Below are 12,398 nucleotides of genomic sequence, written 5' to 3' on the forward strand. Positions count from 1 at the left end.
GGATCACAATACCCAAAACTAAACTATACTACAAGGCCACTGTAATCAAAACAGCCTGGTACTGGCATAAAAACAGGCACATGGACCAATGGAACAGAACAGAGAGCCCAGAAATTAACTCAAGTCTCTATGGTCAATTAATATTTGACAAAGGGGGCAGCAACATAAAATGGAATAAAAATAGCCTCTTCAACAAAAGGTATTGGGAGAACTGGACAGCCACGTGCAAAAAAAATGAAACTTGAGCACCAACTTACACCATATACAAAACTAAATTCAAGGTGGATAAAAGACTTAAATATAAAATGTGACACCATTAAAGTCCTAGAGGAGAACGTAGGTAGGAAAATCTGATATTTCACACAGAAACTTTTTTACTGACTTGTCCCCTAGAGCAAGGGACATAAAGGAAAGAATAAACAAATGGGACCTCATTAAAATTAAAAGCTTCTGCACAGCTAAAGAAAACAGTATCAAAATTAAAAGAGAACCAACTGTGTGGGAAAACATATTTGCCAATGATACCTCAGGCAAGGGTTTAATCTCCAAAATATATAAAGAACTTACACGACTCCACTCTAAGAAGACAAGCAACCCAATTAAAAAATGGGCAAAGGACTTGAACAGACATTTCTCCAAGGGGACATACAGAAAATCCAAACACACATGAAATGATGTTCAATATCGCTAGCTATAAGAGAGATGCAAATTAAAACCACAATGAGATACCACTTTACACCAGTCAGAATGGCCATCATAAACAAAGCAACAAACAACAAGTGTTGGAGAGGTTTTGGAGAAAAGGGGTCCATAGTGCACTGTTGGTGGGACTGTAGACTGGTACAACCACTATGAAAAGCTGTATGGAACTTCCTCAGAAAAGTAAAAATGGATCTGCCTTTTGACCCTGTGATTCCACTGCTGGGACTCTATCCTAAGTACACTAAAACACCAATCCAGAAGAACCTATGCCTCCCAATGTTCATAGCAGCACAATTTACAATAGCTAAGTACTGGAAGCAACCTAGATGCCCATCAGTAAATGAATGGATCAAAAAGCTATGGTACATTTACACAATGGAATTCCATGCAGCAGAAAGAAAGAAGGAACTCCTACCCTTCGCAACAGCTTGGACGGAGCTGGAAAACATTATGCTAAGCGAAACAAGCCAGGCAGTGAAAGACAAATACCATATGATCTCACCTTTAACAGGAACCCAAACAACAAATCAAAGAAACAAGCAACATATAACCAAAGACACTGAAATAGAGGACAGGCTGACAGTGACCACAGGGGAGAGAACAGGGAATTTTAGGGGCCATTAGGAAGGGTTCACGGGAACAAACTTAAAGGACACATGGATGAAAACTAGGGGGAGGGTGGTAATGGGAGAGAAGTGGGGAGGGTTGGGAGGGAAGTGGGGAGGGTTGGGAGGGGGGACTGGATTGGTAGTAAAAGGGAGAAAACTGTACTTGAACAATGATTAAAATAAATTAAAAAAAAAACCTATGACAAGCAAACAGTTAATGATGAAGTGTTAGAAATATCCCTTTTTAAGTCAGGAAAAAGATAAGGATACCTGTTATTACTAGTTATTTTATATCTTGTATTATAGCTTCTAGCCAATGTAATAATAAAGGAGAAAAATTATAAGGGTAGATGCAAGTCTATCATTATTTACAGTTTACATGATGTGGTCCAAAATAAAATCCAAAAGAATCTAAAGGTTCTGAGTACTCAAAAGAGAAAATAAGATCAACATACAAAAATATAATGTAAAAAGCTATATACACCAGGAGCAGCCAGTTAGAAAATGTAATTTTAAAGTGATAAGACAATATTTGCAATAGTAAGAAAACTATACAGTATTATAAAATAAGATATAGTATATTCATGGATGGGAAATCACTATTTCATAGTGAACACAATTCTGCCCCCAATTAATCTATAAATTCAACATAATTGTGCTCAAAATCTAATCTGGCCTTTATAGAACAAGAAAAAAGTAATCATAAAATTGATATAGAAAATTAAAACTATGGCTGAGATAGAGATAAGTAGACAAATTTAACAAAGTAAAGAGCTTATAAATCAATTCATATAGACATGGGACCATGAAATATGTCAGATATGTCAGTACAAACCACTGGGAAAAGTATAGACTTAAAGTATGGTGCTGTAACAACTGACAATTCAAATGGCATTCATCATTTCTTAAAGAGAATGAAAAATTCATAAACCATAAAGAAAAAAACTGGGTAAGTCCATTTACAATTAAAAATCTAAATGCTCATATGGCAAAAGATATGATGCCTGGCATAGCTCAGTGGATTGAGCACAGGCTGTGAACCAAAGCATCACAGGTTCGATTCCCAGTTAGGGCACATGCCTGGGTTGCAGGCCATGGCCCCCAGCAACCACACATTGATGTTTCTCTCTCTCTCTTTCTCCCTCCCTTCCCTCTCTAAAAGTAAATAAATAAAATCTTTAAAAAAAGATATGATGCCCATACAGAGAATGTATCTACCAACAGAGGACTCACGTCCAGGATGTGTGAAGAACAAAGCAATAAAACTTTAACAACAGAAAAAATGAGCAATATGCAAAATACATATATATAAAAATTGACACTTCCACTGAGAATAATTTAATAATCCTTAGATACTCGCAGCCTACAGCCCAGCAATTCTACTTCTATGTTTCTATCCTAGACCAACTAGCAGATATACACAGAGACATGTATGTTTCCTTGCAGCCTTCTATAACAGCAAAATAGCTGTTCATTAGTGCAGGAAACTAAAGAATGACTCCCAAGGATAACAAGTCCTAACCTCTGGATCATGTAAATGTTACTTTGTTTGAAAAAGAGTCCTTGCAGATTTGGTTAGTTTATAAATCTTGAATTTGAGAGATTCCCTATATTATCCTGGATTATCCAGGTGGGCTCTAATTGCCATCACATGTATGTATCCTTATAAGGGGGGAAGGGAGGGCAGGAAGAGAGGGAAGGAGGGAAAGGGAGAAGAGAGAGACCCACAGAGAGAGAAGGAGGAGGAAGAGGAGGAGGAGATGATGATATGAAGGCAGAGGCAGACAGAGTAATGTGGCCACAAGCTGGGGAATACTGGTAGCCACCAGAAACTGAAAAAAGCAAAGATCAGATTTGCCCACAGAGACTCCAGAGGGAGCCTGACCCTGCCAACATCTTGATTTCAGCCCAGTAATACTGATTTGGGATATCTAGCCTACAGAACTGGGAAAGAATAAATTTCTGTTGTTTTAAACCACCTAATTTGTGGTAATTTGTTACAGTGGCCACAGGAAACTAATAATAATAAGTAAAACATTGATAAACTGTATTTATTCATAAATTTGAGTACTGTAAAACAATGAGAATAAATGAACTAGTCTACATGTATTAAAATGGAAACATCTCAGTATCCTATATTGACTGAAAACAGCAAGTTGCAAAATAATATATATAGTGTTGTATGTACCATTGTCAACATTTTTAAGTAAACAAAACAATATAAATTGTTTACAGATGTATATGTATATCTTGATACTGATAAGGGAAAGATGTTGGGAAGAGGGCTTTAGCTGTATATACACTTCTTATCTTTTTAAATGAAAGATACAAAGGTAGAAAATGTTAACATTTATTAATTCTGTACATTTTGGTATCTTAAAGTTTACATTATTACTACATTTCACTTAAGTTGAAACGAGAAAATATCTGATTTGGAATCAAACAGACTTAGGTCTGAATCCTACCTCTGCCCTTAATTAGCTCTGTGACCTTGTACTGACTAATGAGTCTGTCTTGAAGGTTTATTTTAAGGATGAAATGAGGTTTTACATGTGTCCAACAAAACCTCAAAGACTTATAGCAAAGTGTCCCTATGGGAAAGACTAAGGCCTATGAGAAAGCCTAGTTCTGCTGGCCAGGATAATTGTATACAGCAATGTCTTCCAAAATTTTTTGATCAAGCACCCTCCATCAAAAAAAATTTTAGCAGTCACCCTTACATATACTACACAATTTTAAAAGGTGTCAAAAATAGTAAATTTTCAGAAATAAATCTGATAAGAGATGTGTGAGGACTGCTCCCTGAAAACTATAAAGTATTTCTGAGACAAATTAAATCCCAAATAAATGAAGAGATATCAGAAGACTCAGAACTCTTGACAAATGTATCATTCAATGTAATTGTAATCAAAATCCCAGTAGGGTTTGTTATAGAAACTGACAGGCTGATTCCAAAGTTCAAAAGAAAATACCAGTATAGCCTATTTAACTTTAAAAATGAACAAAGCCAGAGGACTAACACTGCCTGATTTTGAGAGTTATTCGAAAGATATGGTAATCAACAAAATGTGGTATCAGTGACAAGATAGACAAAGTAGGTCAATGGAACAGAATAGAGTCTAAATAAGGCCCATTCATATACGGACAACTGATTTTCAACAACAGTTCAAAGGCATTTCAGTGAAGAAAGCATAGTTTTTTCAATAAATGGTGGTGAAAAAGATACATATCTGCATTTAAACAAGCAAAACTCCAAACTTATACCCTATACCACAAACAAAAATTAACTCAAAATGGACCATAGACCTGAATGTAAAACATAATACTATAATGCCTCTAAAAGAAAACAGCAGAAAACCTTTGTGGCCTTGGATTAATCAAAGATTTCTTAATATACAATACCCAAAAGCATGATCCAAAAAAGTAAAAACTGATAAATTGTACTTAATCAGAATTTTAAACTTTTGCTGTTCAAAAACCCTGTATGGGAATGAAATCACAAGCCATAGACAAACTGATAAATTGTACTTAATCAGAATTTTAAACTTTTGCTGTTCAAAAACCCTGTATGGGAATGAAATCACAAGCCATAGACAAACAGAAAATATTTGGCAATCATATGTATGTGTGTGTGTGTATTTATATATGTATATGTATATGTATATGTATATGTATATATAGTAAGAATTTGTATCTAGAATATATAAAGAATTCTCAGACTCAGGAACAACAAAATAACTCAAAAAATGTCCAAAGGTCTTGAACATAAAGTTAATCAAAGAAGATTTATGGATGGCAAATGAGGTCATGAAAAACCACAATGAGATACTACTACATATCTATCAGAATGTCTAAAATTAAACAGACAGACCATACCAAGAATGGTAAGCATGTGGAGTAAATGGAACTCTCAAATGAAAAATGACACAATTGCTTTAAAAAACAATTTTGGAAGTAAAAAAACTGAACAAATTGAAAAATCAACAACTCTTTTTAGATCCATCAGAGAAGTGAGATCACAGGGCAAACTACTGTCCCCCAAACTAGAAAGACAGACAGGCAGATACAGAGAATTATGACTTACAAGCAGGGTAGGAAAATCTGAGATGTAACTGACAAATTTCTGAAGGCTCATTGTAGACAAATATAAGATATAAAAACTCCAGGGGAAGCCAGTCATCAAGGGGAACCCATACTTTTATGAGTTTTACCTCCAGGGGCTCAATCAGGTTCTCATAATGAATACTGAAGAAAAATCCCCTCTGCCTTCTGGCAAAGAAAGGGGGAAAGTAACCATTTTGAAATATGCCAGAACATTCTGTTCTTCTTAACAAGGCATGCTCTCAAGAGAAACTATTTCAGGCTTTGCAGATGCCGCCTGTGCCAAGCCATGTTCAACCCTATCTTGTTCTTTGACATCACTGTCCATGGTGAGCCCTTGGGTCACATCTCCTTTGAGCTGTTTGGAGACAAAATTCCAAAGACAGCAGAAAACTTTCATTCTCTGAGTACCAGGGAGAAAGGATTGAGTTATAAAGGTTCCTGCTTTCACATAATTATTTCTGGATTTATGTGGCAGAGTGATGACTTCACATGCCATAATGTGAATGGCACAGTGGCAAGTCATGTCCATCCTGCATCCCATGGGCTACATGCTGCTCAGGATGGTTATGAATGTATCCCACCACAAAATCTTAAATTATCTAAAAATATTATGAGCTTATTTTGTGATTGCATGTCACATTGTGTTTAAAGTATGACCCAAAACAACTCTTTTTCTTTCAGTGTGGCCCAGAGACACCAAAAGGTTGGACACCCTTCTATGGGGAGAAATTTGATGATGAGAATTTCATCCTGAAACATATAAGTCCTGGCATCTTGCCCGTGGCAAGTACTGGACCTAACACAAATGGTTCCCAGTTTTTCATCTGCACTACCAAGAATGAATGGTTAGATGGCAAGCATTTGGTCTTCGGCCAGCTAAAGGAAGGCATGACTATTGTGGAAGCCACCAAGTGCTTTGAGTCCAGGAATGGAAAGACCATAAAGAAGATCACTATTGCTGACTGTGGACAACTATAATAAATTTGACTTGTTCTATCCTAACCACCAGACCATTCCTTTGGTAGCTCAGAAGAGTACCCCTTCAACCCCATCTGCTTGGAATACCCTATAATCTTTGTGCTCTTGATGCAGTTCACTGGGTTCCATGTTTTTCTTATCCTTCATCCACATCAAGCTGGACTGAAGAGTTAAGTTCATGATTGTGAAATAAAAACTAAACAACACACAAAAAGGGAAACTATTTTACCAAAACCTAACCTATTGGGCTAGTCTTTACCAGAGGCTAACTGACCTGGGGCAAGGGAATTATTCAACTCTCACTCCCCTGAGCCTTCCATGTGGGAAAGGGAAATACCCAAATCTTGCCTAGCCCCCTCCAGTCATCCTGTCCCACCTAGGGAGAGTGAGGGGAGAAACCAGAAGTTACTTATGGAGTTCACAGCCAAGAGACATGGACACACTAAAAGATGGAGACCTAATCACAGTAATAGAGAATACACCCCCTTCCCCCACACCTTACCACATCATTACTAAAGGCCTAGTTACCAGAGTTCCTTTTACCCAGTATATCACGTACAGCTGTTGACAAAAAATTACAAGGCATATTAAAAGGCAACAAACACAGTTTGAAGAGATAGAGCAAGCATCAGGACAAGACTCAGATATGGCAAGGATGTTGTAATTATCAGAGTGTGGATTTAAAATTACTATAGTGGTAATGGAAAAAATACAATAAAAGGTTTTTTTTAATTTTTTAAAGAATTAAAAAAATAAAATGACTATAGTTAATATGCAAACAGCTCTAGTGCAGAAAGAAGACAGCATGCAAGAACTGGTAGATAATGTAAGGAAAGAGATGGAAAATTCTAAGGAGACATCATGAAGAAATGTTAGAAATCAAAAACAATGTAATGGAAATGAGGAATACCTCTAATTGGCACATTAGCACACAGCTGAGGAAAGAATCTATGCTCTTGAGGATATGTCAATAGAAGCCCCCAAAACTGAAAAGTAAAGAGAAAAACGACTGAAAAGAAAAAAACAGAGCAGAATGTCCAAGAACTTTGGGACCACTGTATTCCCAAGAAGTTATGGGAATACCAGAAGGAGAAGAATAAGAAAAAGGAACAACACAAACATGTGAAGCAATAATGACTGAGAAATTTTCCAAATTAATGTTAAACCCCAAGCCATGGCTCCAGGAAGCTCAGAGAACACCAGGCAGGATAAATGCTGCACCCCCCCCTGCAAACTATATCTAGGCATATCATATTCAAACTGTAAAAAATAAAACATAAAGAAAAAACTGTTGAAAAAGGTCAGGGTGGGGAGGGGGGAACACCTTACCTACAGAGGATGAAAGATAAGAATTACATCTTACTTCTCAAAAACCACACAAGCAAAAGAGAGTGATGTAAAATATTAAAGCATTGAGGTAAAAACTTTACCAACTTAGAATTATGTATCCTGTGAAACTCTCATTCAAAAGTAAAGGAAACTTTCTCAGCCAAGCAAATGTTGACAATTCTTCAAAAAGAAGCAAGTTGATATAGAACAGAGGCTTGGAGCTATATATTTTTAAAAGAGCACTAAAGAAGTAATAAGTGAAAGTAAATAAAAACTTTGATTTTTCTTATCCTTCAGTGATCTCACATAAATTTGTTCAAAATAATAACAATGACAATGTATTTGAATATGTATATATACATATGCACAGTGTATTTGATTATGTGTATATATACATATACACATATACATCTCTGTATAAGTAACATAAATGACAGTGGTGATACAAAGATATGAGAAAGGAATTGGGAATATTTTGGTATTATAAGGTTTCCCCACTATCCCTGAAGCAATATAGTGTCATTTAAATGTGGACCTGGATAAATTGTAAACATATACTGTAAACTCTGGGGCAATAATTAGAAAGATACCATTCATAAAAGCACAAAATTATCAACTATCTAGGAAAAAATCTAATAAAATATATGAAAAAAACAACAAAAAACAAGTTTGGTAGTTTCTCACAAAGTTACACATATGCCTATAATATGACCTAGACATTCCACTCCTAGGTGTTTATTCACAAGAAAACATATTTCTACTTTTTTGGTGGGGAGGCAGGGGTGCTAAAACTCTTCAGTATCTTTATCATGGTAGTGGTCACACAACTCCAAGAATCTGTTACAATCACAGAACTGTATACCAAAAATAGTGAATCTTTTCATATGTAAATTTAAAAATAAAATAGAATTTAAAAATCAAGTGTGGTCTTGGAACATGATGCCACATCTTCTTACTATGGAAAATACCTCTAAACTCACAAAAGCCACAACTTACCTGGCTCAGTTCAGGCAAAAAGTATGAATACAAGAATTCTGGAGGGCATAATCTGCATTCTAAGTGAGATGTGGAGATCTTTTCATAACAGCAACTGTCAAGAGGTAGCACAGGATTTCTCTACCTCTGCATTTAAGGAACTAGGAAGACATGACTATGAAGCACTGAACAATATCAAAGTGTCTCTCAAATAATTAAAAATTAAATAGTTTGAAGATTGCATATTTTCAGTCTTCTAATTCCCTGGAATGTTTTGGTGCATGCTGCTACAGTTAATATTGCTGTTTAACAAATTAGCCTTAAAATTAACAGCTTAAAACAACCATTTTGCTATGTTCATGGACTCTGTGCATCAGGAATTCAGACAGAGCACAAAAGAATGTCTGGAGTTTGAATTTAGAAGTTTATGTAACTGGAATCTTGAATTATGTGCAAGTGTCTTTGCTCACAAGTCCAGTGCATGGCAAGGACCATTAGTCAAGATCTCAGTTCCTGCTGTCAAATGAATTACCACCTACATGTTTCTCCACACAGCTTGGGCTTCTTCATAGCCTGGCAGCCTCAAGGTGGTAGAACTTCTTACATGGTATCTCAGAGCTCCAAAAACAAGTGTCACAGATACAGCATATAAAAATTTAATGTGAGAGCCACCATAGACTAAAGTGAAAGCTAAAATCATAAAACTATTAGAGGAGAACATAGGAGAATATCAAGAACTTTGAGGTAACCAAAAATGTCTTAAACATCTTAAACACTAAAAAAATCTTAAATATATTACAGAAAGCAATAACCATAAAACAAAAATTGACAATTTGAACTTCATCAAAACTTGATATGTATACAGTACTAATTAAAGGACAGCACTGAGAAAGTGAATAGGAAAGCCACAGACTGGGAGAAAAATATTCTCAAAACATGTATCTGACAAATGACTAATATCCAGAAAATATAAAGAACTCCTATTACTTAATAATACAACAACCCAAACAGTAAAAATTGGCAAAAGATTAGAAAAGACACTTCACAAGAAAATGTATACAAATAGCCAATACCCACATTAAAAAAGTGCTCAACATCATGGGTTATCAGGAAAATGCAAATGAAATGATAATGAGGCAGACTTTACTACATATTTACCAGATAGCTTAAATGAAAAAGCCTAACAATACCAAATGTTGGTAAGGTTGTTAAGTGACCAGAATCCTAATACACTGTTACGAGGGATGTAAACTGGTACAACCACTTTGGTCAAAATTCTGGCAGTTACTTACAAAACTAAACATATACCTATGCCCTAGCAATTCCATTTATGGCTATAAAACAAAGAGAAATAAAAATTTATGTTCACAAAAAGATTTGTACACGAATGCTCGGAGTAGGTTTATTTATATAAGTCAAAAATTGGAACTAACCCAGGTATCTATCATCAGGGCAAAGAATAAATAAATGGTGGTATAATCATACACTAGAATACTACCCAGCAATATAAAGAAATGAATTACTGATGTATTCAACAATATGGATGAATCTTAAAATCATACTGCATAAGAGAACCCACAAGAGGATTTGTGCTATATAATTCCATTTATGTGAACTTCTAGAACAAGAAAGGAACATCCACAGTGAAAAAAATTAGAATAGTGATTGCTTCTTGAATGAGGAGTAAGGGCTGGGATTGACTGGCATAGGGTCTGAGGTGATAGTAATGTTCCATGTCTTAACAGAAATTTGGGTTGCACAGGTATGTGTATTTGCCAAAACTCAGCACATGTACACTTAAGGTTTGTGCATTTTATTGAACATAAATTTTACATTTAAAGAAAAAACTGTAAATAAATGGTAAACATGCTAAAATATTTAGAGGAAAATCACTGATGACTGATTTTCTTTGAAATGCACCAAAGTTAAGATGGATTAATGGATGGAGGGAGAGATGTATGAATGGAGATTCCTGATAAAGCAAATATGGACATACCTTGTTTTACTGTGCTTCACTTTATTGTACTTCACAGATACTGCATTTTTTCCAACTTAAAGGTTTGTGGCAACCCTGCATCGAGCAAGTCTATTGGCACCACTTTTCCAACAGCATCTGCACACTTTGTGTGTCCATCACATTTTAGTAATTCTCTCAATATTTCAAATTTTTCATTATTATTATATTTGTTATAGTGATCTGTGATCAGTGAACTTTGTTACTACCATAATTGTTTTGGGGCATCATGAATCACACTTACATTTGATGGTGAACTTAATAAATGTGTGTGTTCTGACTGCTCCACTGACTGGTGATTCCCTCATCTCTCTCTCCTTAGGCCTCCCTATTCCCTGAGACACAATGAGATTTAAATTAGGCTAATTAATAACCCTACAGTGGCCTCTAAGTGTTCAAGTGAAAGTAATAGTTGCAAATCTCTCTGTATAAACCCAAAGTTAGAAAATGGTTAAGCTTAGTGAGCAAGGCATGAAGAAAGCCAAGACAGGAGAACAATGGGCCTCTTGCACCACACAGTTAGCCAAGTTGTGAATGCAAAGCAAAAGTTCTTGAAAGAAATTAAAAAGTACTACTCTAGTGAACACATGAATAAGAAAGCTTAACAACCTTATTGCTGATATGAATAAAGTTTTAATGGTTTGGGTAGAAAATCAAACCACTTATAACATTCCCCTAAGCCAAAGCTTAATCCAGAGCAAGACTCTAAATTGCTTCAATTCTGTGAAGGCTGAGAGAGGGGAGGAAGCTTCACAAGAAAAATCTAGTTATCAAAGGTTGATTCATGAGGTTTAAAGAAAGAAGCCATATTCACAATAAAAAATGCAATGTGAGGCAGGAAAAAATTTATACTACTACATAAATGTAGTTGATAAAGCAGTGGCAGGGTTTGAAAGAAACTAACTTCATGAAAGGAATAGCTAACTGACACAACAAACTTCACTGTTGTTTTATTTTAAAAAATTGCCACGGCCACACCAAATTTCAGCAATCCCCAGTCTGATCAGTCAGCAACCATCAACATCAAGGTAAGACCCTCCAATGGCAAAAAATATATGACTAAAGGCTCAGATGATCATTAGCATCTTTTGGTAATAAAGTATTTTTAAATTAAGGTATATACAGTACATTGTTTTTTGGACCTACTATTAGACTATAGTATAGTCTAAACATAACTTTTATATGCACTGGGCAACCAAAATATTCTTGTGGCTCACTTTATTGTGCCATTGGCTTTATTGCAGTGATCTGAAACTGAACCCACAATATCTCTGAGGTATGCCTATACTTGTATAGTACAATATTAATGATACAAACTAAGTGATGGGTTTATGGGTGTTCACTGTTTAGCCTTTCAACTTTTCTAAATGTTTTAAATTTTTCATGAAATGTTGGGGGAAATGAATGTATAATATTTGTTGCTAATTTGGTAATATTTTGAAAATTATAAAAACCATTTCATCCTAAAATTGATTTTTAAGCCCTAGAATTTTATAACATTAAAATATCCTGACCAATAATATAAGAATTTTCATAAGCATATTGAAGTTATTTGATCTTAAGCAATAATTAAGAGTAGACCAGAGACATTGAAATTAAGAACAAACTGGCAGCAAACAGAGGGGAGGTGGGAGGGGTCATGGGGAGAAAAGGGGGAAGGGTTGTCAGGAACATATATAAAGGACACA

General features: G+C 35.4%; 2 protein-coding genes across 2 annotated transcripts in view; one reads left to right on the forward strand and one right to left on the reverse strand.

Annotated features, from left to right (window-relative positions):
• Positions 1-12,398, reverse strand: part of EFHC2 (EF-hand domain containing 2) — a 231,943-nt gene that overhangs the window by 99,336 nt on the left and 120,209 nt on the right. The gene's annotated exons all lie outside the window — the stretch shown is intronic.
• On the forward strand, positions 5,701-6,392 carry LOC123832746 (peptidyl-prolyl cis-trans isomerase A-like). The gene is made up of 2 exons (XM_045860518.1): positions 5,701-5,920; positions 6,118-6,392. Exons 1-2 carry the CDS (start codon positions 5,701-5,703, stop codon positions 6,390-6,392), a joined length of 495 nt encoding a protein of 164 aa, XP_045716474.1.

Source organism: Phyllostomus hastatus, unplaced genomic scaffold (assembly GCF_019186645.2).
Source record: "Phyllostomus hastatus isolate PE091 unplaced genomic scaffold, TTU_PhHast_1.1 phas_scaffold_200, whole genome shotgun sequence".
NCBI lineage: Eukaryota > Metazoa > Chordata > Mammalia > Chiroptera > Phyllostomidae > Phyllostomus > Phyllostomus hastatus.